This window comes from Apus apus, chromosome 16 (assembly GCF_020740795.1).
Source record: "Apus apus isolate bApuApu2 chromosome 16, bApuApu2.pri.cur, whole genome shotgun sequence".
Taxonomy (NCBI): domain Eukaryota; kingdom Metazoa; phylum Chordata; class Aves; order Apodiformes; family Apodidae; genus Apus; species Apus apus.
The window spans coordinates 382401-403213 of NC_067297.1; the positions used below are offsets into that span (position 1 = coordinate 382401).

General features: G+C 59.7%; 1 protein-coding gene across 1 annotated transcript; it reads right to left on the reverse strand.

Moving 5' to 3' along the window:
* Window positions 1-1086: 1086 nt before the first annotated feature.
* On the reverse strand, window positions 1087-20514 carry SCARF2 (scavenger receptor class F member 2). Its single transcript, XM_051634121.1, is given in 13 exon segments — window positions 1087-3070; window positions 3456-3608; window positions 7548-7669; window positions 9002-9119; window positions 9203-9306; window positions 11325-11453; window positions 11848-12066; window positions 12176-12695; window positions 12977-13078; window positions 14906-14964; window positions 20112-20302; window positions 20304-20376; window positions 20378-20514. Coding segments are annotated over 13 exon segments (3087 nt in total). The 5' UTR covers window positions 20482-20514; the 3' UTR covers window positions 1087-1877.
* Between the last annotated feature and the right edge of the window lie 299 nt (window positions 20515-20813).

Genomic DNA, 20813 nt, shown 5'->3' on the forward strand with positions numbered 1-20813 from the left:
AAAGGTGGCTGGGAGTCTGGAAAGCAACACGGACACGTTGTGTGATGTCTGATTCCTTTAGTTCTTCAGCTTTTTTGCTGTGAGATGATGCTTCTCCAGTCATTGTCAACTGCTGCCCTGTCTCCAGCTGTGTGATGCTGAGGGGTGCCAGGGAGCATGCCTGTCCCCTCCTGAGTGCCACGGTGGTGTCCGTGTGTCCCTGGTGTCCACCAGCTGCCTCCTCCAATAAGATTGCTTGGTGGGTGGCCATTTGGTCTGGTAGTCTTCTGGGCCATTGTCCCCCACTGTGGGCAGAGCTCAGGATAGCTCAATGATGGGCATGGGATTGGAGAGCCCTGCTTCATTTCTCATGGCCAGGAGGGTCCCTGCAGGCTGTGGCTCCAGGGACAGCCAGGCAGAGTGGTGGGTGTAGCCCTACAGGGTGCAGCCAGGGTGCAGGCGGGACTGCTCGGAAACCTTCAGCAGAAGCCATGTGGCAGAAAGCCCATCTCGGCTGCACCTGGGCTTGCCCCAGAGTTGCACATGGCAGCATTTTGGCCAGGGCTGGGGGAGAGCCCAACCACTGCCAGGGCCGGCAGTCCCTTGGCATGGGTGAGAAGGTGGGGTCAGAGCCCTACACCCCACTGTGAGCACCCTCCCAGTTGTGTCCCAGCCCCTCGAGCACTCAGCCAGGGCTGGATGGTCTCTGCTCAGTAGTCAGAGCCTTCCCAAGCCCCGGGGTCTAATCCTCGGGGGGAGTCTGACCACAAGACTGGCACCCCCTGGGGCTCTTCTGGGCTGGGAAGGGGGCTGGATACAGGGGATGTGCTGGATACAGCAGGATGTGCTGGAAAAGGGGATGTACTGGATGGTGGTTGAGCAGCTCCTAATCTTTCCCCCAGGGCTGGTCCCTGCTGCCCAGCCAGCCCATAGCAGCAGCCGCGGCAGGGACCTCCCTCCCCACACTGCCTGTCACCACCTGCCTGTGCCTGCCCCAAGGTCGCCCACCTCCCCGCATCCTGCTCAGGACCAGGTGAGCCAGAGCAGGTGATGTCCAGCCTGTCACCTGCCTGTGGCAGTCTAGGGCACAGAGGTATGGCACCTGGCTACAGAAGAAATACATTTTTATTTGGAAAGCTCTCTGCAGATGTGCCAGGCTCTGTCGTACCAAACTAATCCCTCCAACTCTGCTGGATGGGATGTGGGAGCCCACAGGGTGCCCAGCTCTGGCTGTAACCAGTGCTTTCCTGCTGGCTAGAGGCAGCCCCGGGCGAGGGCAGGGAGGCATCGGTCGAAACCAGCTCGACCCCACACCAGGCACTGCATGGCTGTGGCAGGCCCAGCTGTGGAGAGCCATGCCTGGAGCCTGGGCTGCTGGGGAAGGGGTTTGCCACCAGTGATGGATGGGGGGCACATCCCTGGCAAAGCCCTGGGCACCAGGCAGCTGCACCCTCCCTCTCCCAAGCTCCACGAGCCCGACGGACCCAAGTGGGCTGGGAAGTGAGCGTCTCCGTTACTGCAGAATATACCGTGGGTACGTCTAGTACAACAAGCGCTGCTTATGCAATAGATAATGCTGCTACAAAAAGGGGGTGGGGGGGAATATGCCACGCACAGACCACCCTGGGTTGGCGGCCAGGCCAGCTCCCTGTGGTCCTGCCCTGTGTGGGAGGGTGAGCTGCCAGACCCAGGCAGGGAGCAGGCAGCAGGGCTTGGAGGGGGAGGACCAAGTCCTGGGGCAGGGGAGACTAAAGGAAAAAAAGGGATGAGAGAGATGGAGGCAGGAAATGGAGGCTCAAGGCTCCTCCAGTGCCCCTGCCCAGTCCATGGCTATGCTGGCAAATGTCCTGCCTCCCGGTGCACGACCAGCTGGTGCGGGGCCGGTGCCTGGCTCCCGGTCACTGCACGGCCTGAGTGGGCATGGCGGCTGGCCTCGGCTGCTCCAAGCTGGCTTCTCGGCTCTTCTTCCTGGGAGGCTTTTTAATGGGGGTTTTCTTGGCCACTTGCTCGTTAGGGAGAGCCTGGTCCTGGCCGCTGCTGGTGCTTGGCTTCTCCACTTGCTTGGGCTCCCCAGCCGCTGGCTCAGCCACCCCAGGGATCAGTTTTTGCAAATGGGGAGAAGTGGGCAGCAAGGGTTTGCTGGTCTTCTGGCCACTGGCAGCTGCCGAGCGCTTGGCTTTCTGTGGAGGGGTGGGCTTCTCCCGCTGGGACCCCACCCCATTGGCCCGAGTGCCTCCATCCCCCTTGTTGAGGCTCTGAGTCTTTTCCTTAAGCTGGGCGGCCAGCTCGGAGGCCAGGTGGGGATGGAGGGGCTCGGAGCGGGGTTTGCTGACACCAGGGCTGCGGGGAGCATCCTTGTTGTCCCCACCCCGCCGCTCCGGCTGGAAGGTGCCCATCTTTCGGAAGACGTTCTGCACCGCCCCGTTGATGCTCTCTATCGGCTCCGAGCCGGCTTTGCTCCTCTGCTTGGGCTTGGAGGGTGACTGGGGTTCCCCGCAGAGGCTGGCTTTGCCCTCGGGGACACCGGGCTCCTTTGGTTGCTTCTTGCCTCGCGTGCTGCCCTTCTCCTCTGCTCTGCCCTGTGTGCCAGCCGATGTCTCACTTGGGCTCCTCTTCCTCTTGGCCATGCTCTGGCCTTGCTCGGGGCTGCCCAACTGGATGGCCACTTGCTCTGGGGACCGGCTGGGCGCTGGCAGCGAGTTAGAATGGCCAGAATTGTACCTGCTGTGGATCCAGGAGACTTTGGGCTTTGTGGCCGGGTCTGGGGGACGAGGTTTGGTCTTCTCCGGAGACGGTGGCTTCCCAGGGCTGCGGGGCTCTACGCCAGCATCCTCCTCCTCCTTGGACTGCTTGGAGAGCCGGGCCACCCGAGCATAGAGTGCAGCACCGGCCGAGCCCGAGCCGCAGGAGGAGCGCTCACTGTCTGAGGACTTGAGCAGCGGCGTTTCGCTACTGTCAGCCGGGAAGGCTCTGACTGAGCCTGTCTCCTTCAGGAAGGTATATTCGCCTGCTTCCTCCCCGCTGGCTGGGGCCATCAGCTTGTCCCCAGGGCTGGCAGGTGTACCTCTGTCCCTGCCATCACCCACGCTCTCTGTAGGAGGAGAACACACAGTTGTAAGGGTGGATGGGGAAGGACCCCCGTGGAGGGAAAGGACCGAGATGCTTCTGCAGCATGGAGGGATGGCATCCCATCTGGTTCTCCATCCAGTGTGTCCCCAGGTCCCCCCATCCCCTCCTCCCAGTCAAGGACCCAGCACCAGAAGGCTCTTAAAACAACCCAGGGCAGCAAACATTGGAGAAGGGAGCTCTGAAACCACACAGGAGGCAACTTCAGCACCCGTGTCCCTTACCAGTGCATGAGGAGCCAGGGTGACATAGTCCACACCGCACAAGGGTAACATCTCCTCACTGAGCAGGAAATGGCCCCTGGTGATTGCCCCAGAGTCTCCTGGGGACATACCCCATCCCCAGCTCACCTTCGTGGGGAACGCAATACACCGGCCCCTCATCCGTAGTGTCGAAGGAGGAGAAGGACCCACGGGATGACCAGGATGGGGAAGGCTGCTCCACCACGGAGGGTGGCTCAATGAAGCTGCAGTTCAAGGTGTTCTCCAGGTCATGGTGGGCCACTGTGAGGGCAAGGAACTGCTGTTAGTGCCTGTCTTGGCAGCTCCCCTTGGCCCCCGCACCAGCCAGGAGTGGGATGCTGCACAGCTCCTTTGTGCCCAACTTGCTGGTGGGGACAGGGATAACATCCCAGGCATGGGGGCAGCTCTTGCCCCAGCCAAGCACTGACAGAAGCCATCAACGTGCTGGGGTGGGGACCAGCATCCCCCATGCCTGGGGACAAATGGCTGTGGACAGCAGAGCCCACACAAGCCTTATGCTCTCCATCTACCCCTCCTCTCCATAGCAGGGCTTCAGCTGCCTAGAGCGAGAATGGCAGAGGGACCAAAGTCCCTTTGAGCCACCCAAAGTCCTGGGTCCCATGAGGACCCGGTGAGCATCCTGGTGGTCACCCATGAGCTGCACAACCTGCATGGCCACCCCACAAAGACCTGGTGCTGCGACTGTCCCCTTTCCTGGGGAAAGAAATGAGTGGAAATTACATGAATTTCCACTTCAGCATCATTGTTTGCATTTTTCTTTTCCTCTGCTTCTGCAAAAGGAGGGAGACAGATGACAAGAGGTGGCAGGGGGATGCACAGCACTGTTTTTCCCAGGTCTGCCACATTTCTGTTTCTCCCACCCTGAAGCCAAGGAAGATGCCCACAGAGAAGCTAAGTGGAAAAGAAAAAACACTGGAGAAGAGAATCCTGGTGTTGAAAAGTATTTTCAGTTTCAACAGACAAAGAAAACAGGCAAAGACAGTTGCCCGGGCCAGGAGGGACTGTTTTTTCTGTGATAATTTTTAAGGCTTTTTGCTGGATAACTTCAGGTCACAGCCCACCCTGTGGTGCTCACTGGGTACCTGCACCTTTGGCATTGCCTTAGGGTTGCCACGGGACTGAGGCAGCACCCAGCTGGCTGGGTGGCACTGACCCTCCTGGAGAGCCAGGTACCATCAGATGCTCTTGTCCCCATCTCCTGCCTGCTGGCTTTTGTCCCCTGAGGTGGTGGCAAGAGCTGCAGCCCAGGCAGAGCCCTGCTGTGCAGCAAGGGCAACAAACACCCAAGGTTAAGGTCCCCCCTTGGGCAGCAGCTGACATCAATATTGCCAGGTATTTTTCACCTCTGCCCACACACCTCAACTGTCTAAGTCACACTGCTGGACTGTTTGGTTCTTGCACCACGTTCCTGTTTTACAATAAAATTACTCCAAGTGTTATTGGGATGCCCACCCAAACATTTATTCTTCAGTAGAATAATCTGGCTTCAGAGACTTGGGGACATGAAGTGATGGCAGTGACGTGCGCCTACCCCTGCGTAGTTTGGCTTCTTGGAGGAAGGGGAAAAAAAAAATAAAAAAAAGAAAAGCAGCAAGATTTAAAGAGCAAATGGCCTGGAGAGGGGGAAGCAGCAGTTTCAACATGGCTTTCCTTGTAATAAAAACCAAAAAGGGAAAATTAAAAGCAGGCAGCAGGAAGCGGATGAAGGGCGGTGCTTCCTGAGAGGGAGCGTGACGAGTGGCTGGGACTCACGGCCACGAGGCGTCTCTGGGACTGGGATGAGACCCAAGACGTGGCCAAAATATAAAAAGGGTGTGCTGTGCACCTGGAGCTGGGCTCAGGGGCTCCTGCCTGGCCCCCTGGGATTTATTCCCCCTGGCTGATATATCACAGGCTGAAGGGGCTGGGAGAAATGTGCCAACCTCCCCCAGGTCCCCTCCTGCTGCTTCTCCCTGAAAGCTCCCAGGGCCACAGCAGCAGGGTGCCCATTCCAGTCCTGCTTGAATGGTGGCTGGCTGGTCCCCAGGCTGGGATGAAGCAGCAAGGAGCCACAGAGAGGCTGTGGGAGGGTGGCCCCGGAGCCCTCCTGCCTACCCCCTACCACTCACCCCAAGCTCCCCAGCACCCGTGGGGTGACACACAACCGAGACCCACACTGGCATCACTGACACCCTGGGCAAGAAAACCCCGTGAAACCCACGGGGATGTCCAAACCCTAGCATCGCAGATGCTGGCGTCAGACCAGGATGTGGCCCCACAGTGTGCTCACTCAGGTGCAACCCCCAGGGAGATGCTGCAGATCTGAAGCTGGTGCTGAGGTGGGGCAGCAGCTTTCAAGGGTGGTAGCTGGGGCTCCAGGCACCTGATGAGCTTTGGTGGGGCTTCAAAACCTGCTGCCCCCATCTGAGAAAGTTCTACCATATATGGGCTTGTGCTCACTGGTGGTAACCATGGTCATGTTTGAGCCCAGAGGGGAAAAGCCCAGGCAGCTGTCCTTCGCCTGGGGTGTCCCCAGACCCAGTGAGGGCCAGAGGCATCACAGCACTGTGCACCAGAGGGATCAGCAGTGGCTGAAGACCACCCCAGCTCCACTGTGCCACATGGGATAACACCACAAACACAAGACAACTGCCAACCAAAGCCTTTCCCCCAGGGAAACAACAACCCCATCAACAGGCTCCAGGAACAGACCCAGCCCAGCTGGGACCTGCAGCCATCCCCAGCATCCCCCCGGCACCAGCGCTGCATCCTCAGCCTGTCCCAGAGCCACTTCTGCCCTGTTTAGAGCAGCTGGGTGGGCGTCAGCAGCCTCTGGACCCCCTGACCCGCCCCCTGCCCTCACCACATATAGGCAGCCTCTGTCCTTCCTGAGCCCTGCCCAGCCCCTTCCACAAACACAACCTCTGTTATCCTTGCAGCAGGAACATTTCTCTGTCCCTGGTCCACCTTGCCACAGAGCAGGGCTTTGCTGTGTGGAGCTCGAGTCCTCCCCGCTTTGATGTTAGAGCTGGGGCACTGTGTGCTGGGATGGGAGCTACCTCTATCTCCCTGCCCAGGGTGGGGGATTGGGCCTCAGACTGAGCTGCTGCATGCCAGGATCCAGTACCTGAAGGAGCTACAGAAAAGCTGGAGAGGGACTTTTTAGCAGGGCATGGACAAGGGAGAATGGTTTTAAACTGGAAGAGGGGAGACTGAGATATTAGGAAGAAATTTTTTAATGTGAGGGTGGTGAGACACTGGCCCAGGTTGCCCAAGGAAGCTGTGGCTGCCCCATCCCTGAAAGTGTTCAAGGGCAGGTTGGATGGGGCTTGGAGCAACTTGGTCTGGTGGAAAAACTAGATGATCTTCAAGGTCCCTGCCCATGACAGGGGGTTGGAACTGGATGGTCTTTAAGGTCCCTTCTAACCCAAACCAGTCTGTGATGTAGCTGTTTGGGGTGTCTGGCCAGCATGGGGAGGTGTGGGGGAATGTGGGGCTGAGCCAGCACAGGCTGGGGAGTGCTGCCTTCAACCCCACTTTATTCCACAAGCTCCTCTCTGAAGCAGCAGATCCCCATCCTCACACTGGGAGGAGTGCAGTCAGGTTTCAGCACGTGCAGGGTACAGTGTCCCTCAGCTGCCTCACTGGGGGGCCCTGACAGCCACAGCATCCCCAGATCAGGAGCTCCTGGGCTGTGAGCAGCTCCTCTGTCATTGTGCTTGGTGCCTGGGCAGGGCAGGGAACTCACCCCAAATCTCTGCCCCTCCATCCTCAGCTGCTGTGCCCAGCAGAGGGGTGGGTTCCAGCCCTGACTTGGATGCTTCTGCCCCACACAAAGGTGGAGTAGGGTTTGGTCAGGAGCAAAAGGGCAAACAAGGCATTTGGCTACTGCGACCATTCCTCTTTCAGGGGAACCTCCAAAACTCACAGCTCAGCTGAGCTCCAGGCACCAGGTACCTGCCCTCGTGAAGCAAAACGATGTGCTTTGACATCCAGAAGCTCAGACTGGGAAAGGGCTGAGCCTGCATGAGCCAGGCAGCTCACACCCCGCATTGCAAAAGCCCCAGGGACCCACACGTCCCCGTCACTGCTCTGCCACGCTCACTGTCCTGGGTTTGGGGCTGGAAAGGATGCTGTGGACCACAAGTAAAGCCCCCGGGCTTGGCTCTCCACCCCCCTCCCCAAACCCCAGCACCTTACCCACGACCTTGGGTAACTTCTGGCGGCGCAGGGGGATGCGCGGGAGCTTCATGCCAATGCGACTGAAACGCCCGCACAAGCGTCTCGGTGGCTTCTTGGCTGCTGCTGGGTCCTGGCTGGAGCTGCAAGAGAAGGTGACAGCCCCATCAGAAAGGCACCAGCATCTGCCTCGGGTGGGACAGCCTTCATGGGCCGAGAGGAGAGTCAGGAGATCAGGGATGGTGCTAACACAGAGGAGTTTGGGGAAAGATAATGGGGCAGATCACAGCAGGGGTTGTCCTGGGCAAGAGTGGGACATGGACCTGCCAGGATTGCTGCCAGCCCCGGCCCCAGGATGCTGAGTGGAGCCACAGGGTGGTGGCGAGGCCATATCTGGCCACAGCTGTTGGCAGCCTGGCCCTAAAGTACCCACAACACCCAGCCAAGACCCTGAATCTTTAAAGAAAATAAAATCATCCCAACCCAAAAACAAACACGTGGCTTCTCTTTATTTGCTCTCTGGTTTTGAAGCTTCCTGGGGCCATGTTTCCAAGCAATCATCAGAGGCCGCAGGAGCGAGCGGCTTTGTGTGTTGAGGTAGGAAACCTGCAGTGTCCCCACGGTCCCTTGGGATGCTTCAGCAATGGCCTGCTGCTGAGACAGCACTGCAGGTGACCTGGCTGTTTGGGGACATTGTGGAAGTCCGGGCACTCCAGGAGAAAGGAAACTATTTTGAGCTATTTCCCCTCTCCCAGTGTGATACTTCCCCTCTTGAGGCTGGGATGGTATCTCTTGGATAACTACATGCATCCCCCAGGCTCCTGAGCCAGATGTCCTGGGCTGGGACTGAGCTGGCAGGGCTGCAGAGGGAGGCTTCTGGAAAATTCCCGTGCAGGAGCTGGCAGCCCAGGGGGAGGATTTCTCCAGCATCCCGACCTCGCTGCAGGAACTCATCCATCCCAACACTCCCATGCAGGACTGCCAGCAGTGTCATAGCCCATCACCTCCCAAGTCTCACACCATGGCCCAGGGGCTTGTTCTGGGGGTTTTGGTCATGTCTTGATGCTGTTGCTGTATTTTAGGGTTCCATTTGCAGATCAGCTGCAGTTCCCTGGAGACTGGAGGGGACCTGGTGGGTCTCCATGAGAGATGGCGAGATCGCCCATGAGAGGGAAAAAAAGTTAGGGCGAGGGTCACAGGGTCCCCAGGCAGGGCTCACCCTAGGTCCCCCAGATGAGTGCTGCCATAAGGATGCAATGGGACCTGCTCAGAGCCCGGGGACTCACAGGGCACCCGGTATCAGGTCGGCAGTGCTGCTCTGCCTCAGTTTCCCCTCAGCACCACTGTCCTAGTGCGGTCCCTGCATCCTCCCACTGGTCCTAGCCCTGCCTGCACTGGTCATTGATGTCCTAGCTGTCCCCAGATCCACATCTCCCCTAGAGTTTGGCGCAAACACACCCAGACCTGGCACTCACCCATGGGCTTCATCCTTCTTGCGGCAGACACAGCAGCAGCAGAGCAGGGAGAGCAAGAGGATGAGCAGTAGGGCCAGGAGTGCTCCTGCCCCGATCACCCCCATCCGCTGGTTGGCCTCTGCAAGACAAGCCCGGCCAGCTCAGCCCGGTGCCAGCCCACAATGCTGCCCGCTGCCCCGCACCATGCCCACCGGCACTCACCCATGTGGCAGGCGCCCGTCAGGGGGTCACAGGTGCCGTCATGGCAGCTGCAGGATTCGGCACAGTTGGCTCCATAACGGCCAGGTGGGCAAGTCAGGTTACAGCTGGAGGGAAGGGGCTGGGTGAGAGGATTTGCTACCCTGACTGCTGCCTCCTCCCAAACCCTACCCTTGCTCCAGGGAAAAGCAGGAGGCACCTTTCCAGCCTGCTCTGGCACAACCCCCCAACATCCTGCAATGGTTTGGCCCTGCTGGAGCTGATGGTCTCACTGCTCCCTGCAAGGGGCTTCGCAATTAGGCACAGTAATTATGAAAGGTGGTTAACCCAGTAGTCAGAGCTGAAGCCACCCTGGTGTCACACACAGGGTTTCCAGCTTAGCTCAGTGGTGACATGGCTGCGGCACCCCCAGACCCACGCCCCAAAGCCAGGCAGAGCTTCAGTGAGCAGGAGCTGGGACAGTACCCAGATTGGTTTGTTTTTTTTTTGGCTTCCAAGAAGAAAAAACAACTGAGCAGCCCTGAGGCATCTATGATCCTTCTGGTTCGGCTCAGCCCACCATCAAACCTCCACTGCTGGTAAAATGACACCTGGCGGTGTCACCAAGGCAATGGGGATGTGCATGAACAGGTACCAACCCGCAAGCATCAAGGGTCTGAATGTGGCAAACCTGTGCCAGGCACATGTCAAAGCAACTGGGGCTCTTGGTGCTGGTGGGACAGATCTGACCTCCCACCGCAGCCACAGGACAGGCACGGCAGTGCTGGACCCAGATGGATCTGGGCACTGGATCCCTCTGCCAGCTGCTCACCGGCAGCAGCATCCTGGCTGGAGTGGCTGTAGCCATAAGAAGCCAGCAGGCCCCAGCCCAAACCTACTCCCCTGGGGACACAGCTTCCCCTCAGCCCTCGGCGCTGTGCCCAGAGGCAGCTCAGCCCATTTCACGCTACAGCAACTTGCAAAGTGCTGCCCAGGGCAGCCTCGTGCCCCCGTGTGCCCCACAACGGGTGCTGAGCCCCATGGCTACTCTGAGCAGCTGCGCTGGGGCAGCCAACACAGCATGACAGAAGCAGGGATAATTCCCCAGCCAGTCCAAACCTCTCACCCCACCACTTGGACCCCCATTTCTGCCCCAGGCTGAGGTTTTGGGAGAGCAGAGGGGGATTATTTTATTACCCCTAAGAGTCCTGGCGCTTTTGGGAATGACACAGAGAAGATAAACCCATTATGTGCATCTGCCCAGCACACAGCTGAGAGGACACCCCTGCAGGGTGAGGGCAGCCCTTCCACCTTCCTTGCAGAGATAATCCCCTTTTCATCAAAAATGAATGGCACAGCTCATCCCATGGTTCAGCTCCAGAATGCTACTCAGGCCAGGGCTGCATCCTGAGCATCCTTGGTCCTCACATCCTGAGCATCCCTGGTCCCCCACATTCCAAGCATCCCTGGTACCTGCATCCTGAGCATCTCCAGTCACAGCATCCCAAGCATCCCTGGTCCCCCACATCCTGAGCATCGTGGTTAACTCCCAGGAAAATCTGAGCAACACCCAGCAGGACCTGGGGGAGCTGGTTGCAACACCTCAGCCAGGTGGGAAACACTTTCCTCACCTTTTCAAACAATTGGAAAAAAACACCAGGCAATGTGAGCAGGTCATTGACATCTCTTGTGCCCCTTCCTTAGGCAGGGAGAGCAGGAGGGGCCCAGGGGGGTCTTCACAGGGTGAGGAAGACACTGGCCAGAGCCACAGCTCGCAGAAGGCACACCCCAGGGATGCCATGTGCATGATGCTATTTGCTATTCTGGGATGTGGTTTTTTCTCTCTTTTCAGCTAGAAATTCCACCCTGGATTTAAGGAAAAAAACCCAAACCACTGTTTTGTCGACAGCATTTGTTTTTGCCAAACAGCAGTTTCCTAAAGCAAACCCTCTCTCTTGCTGAGTTCCCTTGTGCTAACGGCTCTGCCAGGGCATCCTTTCCCCTCCACTCCAAAGGCACCAGAATTGATGCCCCTGAGTGCTTCCACTGCAGGAAACCTCTTGCCAGGGAGTGGTGGGGACCCAAGGGGCAGGAGAAACCTGACATGTACCTGCACCCCAAGGTGTTCCCACCATGCTGCACTTACAAGGTGCCATGGGAGCCAGGGTGGCAGAGGCAGTGGCCAGTCTCGAAGTGGCACTGCCCGTTGACACAGTCGCTGCAGACGAAAGCGCAGTTCTCCCCGTACGTCCCGTTCCGGCACTTGGTTTCACACCTGGAGACAGATGAGGGCAGGCAGCTGGAGCACCCATCAGCATCCCCCCAGCCCTCCTGCCTGCAGGCAGGGAGATGGGGCTGTGTGTCACCAGCTCTGTTTGGGTGCTGCAAAGCCCTGGACCCAATCCTGACCACAAGCGCCTGCAGGAACACAGCCTGGCTTCAGAGCTGAGCCCTAAACCCAGCACCCAGCGTTAGCTGGGGCCATGTGGCAGGGGTCTTGCAGCTCCCTCTGGTCCCACGGCAGCACCAGCAGGCTCAACCCATCCCTGACCTCCCGAGAGAGAGGTGGGGAGACCCACAGCCAGCCCTGGTCCTGGGCAGGGAGCAGCAGGAGGGTGGCCATCGCTCACAAGGACCCAGCCCTGCACCCAGCACCCAGCCACACTCACCGGTCTCCAATCCAACCTGGGTTGCAATGGGAGCACTTGCCATTGATGTGGTTGCAGGTGTGACCGTCCTTGCAGGGGGGACAGAGCTGCTCACAGCCCTCTCCGTAGAAGCCGGGTGAGCAGGGCTGATCACACTTGGTGCCATTCCAGCCCGCCTCACAGGTCAGGCAGCGCCCATCGGCCACAGTGCACGGCTGCAGGCTCTTGCACTGCCCACACCTGAAATAGCCCAGGGGAGCCAGTCACCCTCTGCAGCACCCTGAAACTTGCTGCCTTCTCCCACTGAGCCCATGCTGCCAGCCCAGCCCTATGGGTTCCAGCTACTCACCGCCTCCTGCAGCCTTGCCCATAGAAGCCAGCTGGGCACGGCTCGCGGCAATACTTGCCCCGGTAGCCCGGCTCACACGTGCAGGTCCCATCCACCTGGTTGCACTTGCCCTTGTAGCACTGGCAGTACCGGTCACAGCGGGGCCCGAAGGTTCGCTCCCGGCACTGGCAGCGCCCGGTGAACTGCTCGCAGGGTGAATTGTTGCAGGAGCACTGGTTGTTGCAGCCGCGGCCCCACCAACCCGGCTGGCACAGGCAGTTGCCCGTCTGCTGGTCACACTGGGAGTTGTGGCTGCAATAGCAGGAGCTGGAGCACTGGGGTCCCCACCACTTGGGCTCGCAGGTGCATTTGCCCGTCTTCTGGTCACACTTGCCATGCTTGCAGAGGCAGACATTCTCACACTTGGGGCCCCAGCGGTTGGGGTTGCAGGTGCACTGGCCCGTCACATCCTCACATTGCCCATTGGGGTGGCAGCTGCACATCTCCTTGCAGTCGGGACCCCAGAACTGCCGGGGACACTCTGTGGGCAGAGCCATCAGCCCTGGTACTGCCCACAGAAGAACCCACAAGACAACCACAGGACCTCTCAACTGCAGTTCCCTCCCCACCTCCTGCCATTACACCAGATCTCAGAGAAGACTGCTCTAAAGGGACAATGCCCTGGGGACAAAGCCAGGGGACAGACAAGGGCAGAGCAAGAGCACCTGCAGCCTCATCCCTGATGTTCTGCTCTGGAAAGTAACCCTGGGACAAGAAGGACCCCAACCCCCCTCCCACCCCTGGGTGCTCCCCAGTACTCACTGGTGTCGCAGTTGGCACCGAAGTAGCCATGGCGGCAGCGGCACTCGCCAGGCCTGACACACACCTCATTCTCCTTGCAGGTGAAGTTTCCCTCACACACAGCTGGATGGATGGACAGATGGCAGGTGTGAGCATGAGTGCCACCAGACTTGTCCCTGCTGTCCCCAGTCCTGTCCCAGCACCACAGAGCAGGGGAAGGGGTACATTGTGGCACTCTGGGTGCTGCTGAGCTATGGTACCACAACTAGCGTAGCAAGTAGCCAGGCAGGCTGAATGGGACCGTCACCAGAGAAATGCCACCAGCCTCCTGCTACCCTGTTCAGCTCCACCCCTGACACCAGCCACCCAGCTCAGCCAGTCACTGTCATCAGCCTCCTGCCACCCTTTTCAGCTCCATCCCTGCCACCAGCCTCCTGCCACCCAGCTCAGCTCTGTCCCTGTCACCAGATGCACCCATAGGCGTGTCCCTTGCTCAACTCCGTTGCAGGCAGAGGCAGCTCTGGGCAGGGGCTGGGGGAGGATGGGAACATGGGGTAGGGGGTTTGGGGCAGCCACAAGCACAGTCCCCCTGTACCCCTCCCTGCACACCTTGGGACAGTAGCAGCATCACTGCCAGCCACACCACCACATCTCCTGCACAGACCATCAGCCCCCAAAGGCCACCAGAGCCTCTCCAGCCAAGGGGACCTTATGCTGGGGCCAAGGCCCTCAGCAGGGCAGGACGTGGGACAGGCAGCACTGTGGTGCAGGCAGGCACAGGCAGATCCCACATGGACAAGCCTCCTTAGCTACTGGGGGAGGGAGAGCAGACCACCCATCCCGTCCACCTTACCTGGGAGGTCTTAGACCTACGGTGATGGATACTATAGAAAGCCCTAAAATAGACAGATGGCACAGGTTAGGAGCAGTGAGTAGCGGTTAGAGCAGGTTGGGGGGGCGGGGAAATGGGGACAGCTCACTGGTGGGACTGTCCCCCACACTGTCCTGGCAGACTCTGTCCTTCTCCCTTCCTGCTGGCACGCTGGAGGGACCGTGTCTTGCTCCCGGTGCGCCGGCACCAACGCATGCAGCGAGCGGTTATGAGGGCTCATGCATGGTGGGTTAGTTGGTTACGTGCTCTGTGCTGCTGGCTGCAAACTGCTGCCATGAGGCTCCCCCGGCGGAGCTACTCTGGAGCACAGGAATCTCAAAACAGGCATCGGCATCCTGGCATCACGGCGGGGATGAGCTCCTGGGGCTTCACACTGAGCACCCATGCTGGGCTTGCCATGGCCCTGGTGAGAGCCGTAACACCTAGTGTGGCCAGGGCTGCCCTGCCTGCTGGCTCAGTGGCCCCTGCCTGGCATTCTCCTGCCCCCACAGCCACTCCCCAATGGGGACACTTGCCTGGTCTTGGAGGTTTCTGCTCCTCCGGCAGCTTGGGTCGACTCCCCATGCTGCAGCACTCATAGGAACTCTCTGTGTCCTATCCTCACAGCTGCACCTTTCCTGTCCCCACACTTGACCTCAAGGACACCTCACTGTCCCTTGGGTCCCAGAGCAACACTCCCAAATCCTTAGACCCAAAGTTGGCCAATATGGAGAGAAACCTCCCATCCCAGGAAAGAGGTGATGCTCCCTATGGAGGAGCCCACTGGGGCACTCCAGGGCATCATTTTGGGGACAGGGGATGCCCCAGGGCTGGGCTCTGTGACCAGCACCCCAACATGGGTGCTGAGCACCCATTCCAGCCACACGCTGCTGGCTCCATGCACTGCGGGGAGACAGGATAGCCTCCAGTGTCCAGGGGAGCCCAGCTGCAGGCAGAGAGCCCCTGGACAGGACGTCCCCTATATGGGGCACATCAGGGCACCCCTGACAGTGGGGCTGAGGCCAGGAGTGCTCAGCAAGGATGGACAGTGTCCAGTGGAGCAAGAGGCTGGTGCTTACCTAGTAAACACTCGCTTCCTTGTTGCCTCCATCCTGGGCAGCACACGAGCACTGAGGAGCTGCAAGGAAAAAAAACGTCAAAAGTGTTTATGATTCTCAGAAGGTCTTGGTCCTTCCCAAGAACCCACTAGGAGCACCAACGTGGTGAGGGAGAGGACAGGACCAGTTCCTGCTATTAATCAGGAGCAATGAAACATGAATTGCACTTGCAGCCATTATGGTAAAAAAAAATAATAAAAATCCCACTGAGTATCCCAAAAGCTGGGAAAAAAAGGAAGGCTCTACATGTCCCAGGGGAGGACCAACTGCTGTGCCCCTGAGGGTCTGGCACAGCAGCTGGCTCCCAGGTGGGGATGGCTTGGAACCTGGTGAGTTTCCCCTGGGTGCTCAGGAGGGTGCTGTGGTGAGCAGGGGCTGGCAGAGTCTGCACCACCCATGTCCCCACACTACTATTCTCTGGCCACACCCTGCCTGCACCTCGTTGCCTGCAGGATGGGTCACTGAAACTTTGTCTGTCCTGGAGTGCCTCCAGCTCTGGGAATCATCATGCAGAGGATCATCAACACAAGCTGATGTATTTTTGGCACAAGCTTTATCTGGCCAACACCAGGATGGTGTCAAAGACCCCCATGGGGGCCTGGCCAGGGACACCCCATGGGGGTGGGACATGTGGGGACTAAGCAAGAACAGCTCACCCCTACTTTTTCAATGACCACCCCAAGTCAATGGCCGGGGGCTCATGATGCTTCAACTCAGGTGTGGAGAACACACTTCCCGTGCAATGACACCACAAAGACCCCTGGGGTGGGAAACCCTGCTCATCCCTATGGAGATGTGCTCATTCCCAGAGTGACCTGCCTTGCCTGGTCCCCACAAGCAATGGGAGTGATGCTGGAGGGTTAGAAATGGTCCAAGTGGAAGCTGCAGTCAAGGAAAACTTCCCTGTGCTGGTCTAGCAGTGCAGCCTGGAATGTGTTCTGCTTTTTTTTTTTTTTTTTTTCCCTTTTCCTCTTTATATGTAACAAATGCAGAAAGGGAGGAGGAGACAGCGAGGAAGTATTTGCTCAAAACCCAGCACAGTCACAGGACCATGTCTGGCTGCCAGACAGCCTTGTCCTGGGGCTGGGGAGGGAGCTGCCAGCAGCCCCTGGCCCAACGCAGGTACCGGGGAGGCTAGACCCAACTTCCACAGCCAGCAGCACCCACACAGCCCAGCTGGGAGCATCAGGTCCCCCTTTTTGTGGCAGAGGGTGAAAAACTGGAAAGGAGGCAGAAAAGAACCACAAAAATGATTCAAGGCCTGGAAAAAATGCCTTGCAGCTGGAGCCCAAAAATAGCTCCATCTATTCAGCCTGTCAAAGTGGTCGTGAGATGCTGCGGTGGCAGCCAGCATGGATCCCCCATGCGGGACCCTGGGGCTGGAGCAGGGGACTCTGCTCTGGCCAAGCACACAAGGGGATGCATGGTGTTAACGGTGGAGGGCGTCAACCACCAAACCATGTCCTGAAGATAAGGTTCTACTCTTTGAGCCACTTCAGGCTGCCCTTGCTGAAAAGCCTCACCAGCAGTGCCAGGACGCTTGGGTGCAGGCAGGGAAGAGTCCTCAGTGCCCTGAGCCCCACACAGTGCAGACAAAGCCTCTGCTGTCCCACCCTGGGTTGCTTTCACTGCTCCACCCTTTAGAAATTCAGTGTTTGGTGCTTTATAGATGAAACTCTTGCAGGCTTGCAAGGGGAAACCCCTCCCCATGGGAACCCTCCTCCCTGGAAGAGCTCAAACTGACCACCAAAAGGGGCATCGCAGAGGATGCACCAGGAAGCATCAGCCCTGCTGAGAGACCCAACAGTGGGGAGCTGGGAGCCCTTCCCCTGCCACGAGCCAGAGGCAAGCAGGACCTTGGTCACCACCAGCCAGGACCCCAGCCCACCCACTGCCTCGCTGGATGCAGCATTCATGCTTATCTATTCACTGATACCTAATCTCTACTCCGCCCTTCCCAGGGCGCCCCCCACCTCCCTTATCAGTGACTTTGACAGCAAATAAACTTGCTCCCATTGCAAGGAGAGGCAGCCGGGATGTGGCTCTGGGTAACTGGTGCTCCCAGTGTGGCACAGGGACAGGTCTCCAGGTGCGCCTGTCCCTGAAGTAGGGCTGGGCACCCACTGGGGTGCAGGTCTGACACACCTCTCGTGGCCTCAGCTCCTCCCAAAAGGGCTCACTCCATCTCCTCTGTGACCACTAGGACTGGGATAACTAGGAGACCTGTTCAAAAGCTCACTCCCGACCTGCACAGACATGCTACCGCAGACAGGCACAGTGCAAACACTGCTCCTTTTTCCTCTTCTTTTCCTCAAAGTGCTACAAATGCTGGGAAAAAGAAGAAAGTAAAGCTGCCTCTGAGCTGGGCTCAGGAGCTGCGCTGATTGGGAGGAAAAGGAGCAGAGCTGTGGGCAGAGCCAGAGCTGTGACCTGCATGGACAGGTGCCTGATGCCAGCACTGATTCCAACACATGGCCGCATCCTGCTCATGCCAAGCATTAGTGGGACCTACACAAATGCTTTGGGGGTTTCTGGGGAGCCAGCATATTTTCCATGCTGGATGGAGCTGCAGAGGAGCCCTGTGGGTACACAGCACATTGCCGAAGTCCAAAGCCTCGTGGTCACCTTCCTCAGCCACATGGCCATCCCTAATGCTCTCCACCCTGCTGCTCCTCCCAAGCTTCAGCCTGGCACAAAGCCCCTTCTCTCTTGGTGTCACCTATCACTCAGTGCCACTCAGCTCCCCCCTTGTGGCACACAGGGCTCTTAGGACCACCAGGTCCCAGCCAGAAGCATGGACCCCAGATGATGCCAGCCAAAGCTTCCCGACTCGAACCCAGCCTCAGGCTGCAGGCAGACCCAGAGAGCCCTGGTTCAGACAGGCATAGGATTACGTGTGCAGAGGGAAACCCTTTGGGCAGAGAAAGAGAAGAAAAATAAGTTAAAACTCAACAGAGTACCAAGGGAGAGCATTAGTGAGAGCAGGACAGAGACAAAGCAATGCTCATGAGTGCAGGGCTCTCATCAACCAGCATCCCAAATGGCAGCTCTGGAGAGGGTCGTACCCACTTGTAACTGCTGATAACAGCTTCAGATTTCGGAGCAAGTTGCATCTAGTACACACTTTTCACACCAAATAACCCCAAATATGCCCTTTTCTCCTACCCACTAGCTGGATATCAGGAGGCTACAGGAGGGGCAGAAGCAGAATCCCCCTCTCAAGTCCTCCAAAACCCTCATCTGGATGTGCACAGTAGAGCCTGGCACTTGCATAACTACCTGCCCAAGAATCCAACCAGCAGCTTTACTGAGCTTGGGGGACGCAAACCAGGACCTCCTCCCCAAGCCACCTCTGGGCCAGCTGCCCCCAGACCCCAGCACAGAGCAGGACTCACACCACTTTCCTTGGTGTTTGGGGCCACCAAGGTGGGGTTGGATGGTGACACATGGAGTGTCCTCCATGCTGAGGGGAAGAGCACAGTAAAGACAGGGGTGGGTGCCAGCCACGTGAGTGGGGAGGGAAGAAGAGTTTGCAGAAGGGTGAGGGGTGGAAAATTACGCAAACATCACCTTAGCTACTACCCAGGACCATCCCTGTCCCACCCTATCTGTCTCCTTGGCTGCCTCCAGGCCCTGGTTGCCGTGGGAGGACAGACCTGCCCATCCCATACACCCTCTCCTGCTCATCACCGAGTGCCTCCTGTGCACCCACAGCAACCATGCGTGGTACAGGGAGCGAGTATGAGCCCTGTGGCGCTGGGTGGTAGCATCTCCCCCACCTCCACCCAGCAGGGATGGGGGATGCCTGTGCAAGGGGAAGCAGCACCCAGGTACCACATCCTCAACAACTGGGGCAGGATGCCAGGAACACGGGGGGATGCTGGTCATGCCCCCCTCTGTGACCCCAAGATGTGGTGGCAGTTTTGCTGGGATCCCAGGCAGTGAGGACAGCCCTCTCTGGCACCCTCCCCTGACAAGGATCTACACAGGGCTGGGAGCTGCAGCCGCTCTGGCTCCTGAAATGCCTCCTTAGGAAAGCAGCCTGTAATTTGAGGAGGGGGCACCAGCGCCCTGCGGCCCGGCTGAATGGAGCTATTATGCGGCCCCTCTCACTTGCAGCACATGTTTTCCTTGTGGACTGATCTGACCTCACAGGCGAGATGTAAAGGTGCATTTATGGCCTGGGCCCCCCATCCGGGGCCAGGATCCCGCTCTCTTAGCTGGGAGGGAAAGGCTGCAGCCACTCTGCCCTCTTTGATGAGGCCAGCCTGGCCCAGGAGCCTGGGCAGCATCAAGGCCAAGCATGGTGATGCTCTGCCAAACAGCTGGGACAATGGAGAGCACCGGAGAGGGGACAAGGCAGTGCCAGTTCCCAGGGCCCTGCCCCCAGACAAGCAGGCAGGATGCGATCCCCGAGGACAGCCAGGCAGTGCCAGCACCCACTTTCTGAAGCCAAATCCAGAGGTTCTGGAGCTGCCAACTTCACCATCCCGAGCAGCGCAGGGCAGCTCCATCAGGAGACCCAGAGCATCTCTCATCCTGCCAGTCCAGGCTCGGCAATGGGACCGGCCCCGGGGACACAGGACCGTCTCCATCCCCCATCAACGCGAGCCCCGGTGGGACCCAGGACCGGCTCCCAACAGCAGGACTGGCCCTCGGGATGCAGGATTGGCCCACACAGCACGTCTCGATCCCCAGAGGCACCCAAGACCACCTTCCCATAGCAGGACCGGCCCCGAAAGCATCCAAGACAGGATCCCCGCGACACGCCCGGCCCCGGCGGGTGCAGGCCTTGGGGCACTCAGGACCGGTTCCCTGCAGCGGGACTGGCCCCAGGGGGACCAGGACCAGCCCCGGGGTGCGCAGAACCGGCTTCCCGCAGCACGCCCGGGGATCAGAACCGGTGCCCCCGCTCCCGGCCCCTCTCGGGCTGGGCTCCTCGCCTCCTTCCCGGCACCCGGCTCCCCCCGCCCCAGCCCCGCACAAACCGGACTTTGTCTTGGAAGGCGCCCAGCGCCGCGGCTGGCCCAGGGGAGGGGAGCGGCGGGTCCGCCCGTCCCGTCCCCCTTCAGCTCCGCCGCACCCCCCGCGCCCCAGGCCCGCAGCGCGGCTCGGGGACACACAGTGCCCCGCGCCCAGGCACACCTGCCCGTCCCACCGCTCCTACCCGCCGGCCCTGCAGACGTTCCTGCCTCGGGGGCTCAGCTCCTGCGCGGCTCCGCGGCTCAGCACCAGCAGCAGCACCGGCAGCAGCAGCGCGGCCCCGGCCCGGGCGCGGCGGGGCGGTCGCAACCCACGGGCCGCCATCACCGTCGGAGCGGCGGGGCCCGGCTTGACCCGGCCCATCCCACACGGAGCCGGGCTCCGACGCCCGCCCCGTTCGCCCCGGCTCCGCCGTGCCCGGTACCCGCCCGGCCCCGGCTGCTGCTCGGCGGACGGAAGCCCCAGTGCGAGCGCTCGGCCGCCGCCGCCGCCTCCCCCGCGCCCCTCTCGGCAGCGGCGGGAGGGGCGCCGCCGCCAGCCAGGAAATTCCGCATTGGTTCCCCTGACGGCGGGCCAGGCTCCGGGGGCCGCCGGCCGCCACCTCCCCCAGCCGCGGGGCAGCACCGCCCCGACGGCCCCGACGGTCCCGGGGGTCTCTGCCGGGCAGGCAGCCCCGTGGAACCGGCGGAGGGTGTCACCCGGAGCGAGGGAGGCGTGTAAGCGTGGGGGAACTCTTGTGAAGTCCTGGATGCCAGTTCAGCCCGGGGGTCCAGTAGCTCCCGGGAGCCCGGGGAGGCCAGTGGCTCCACGGTTTGGCTGGCCACCGGATCCGGCAGCACTGGGCTCTGGCAGTTCCGAGGATCTGGCATTTCCAAGGATCCAGCCC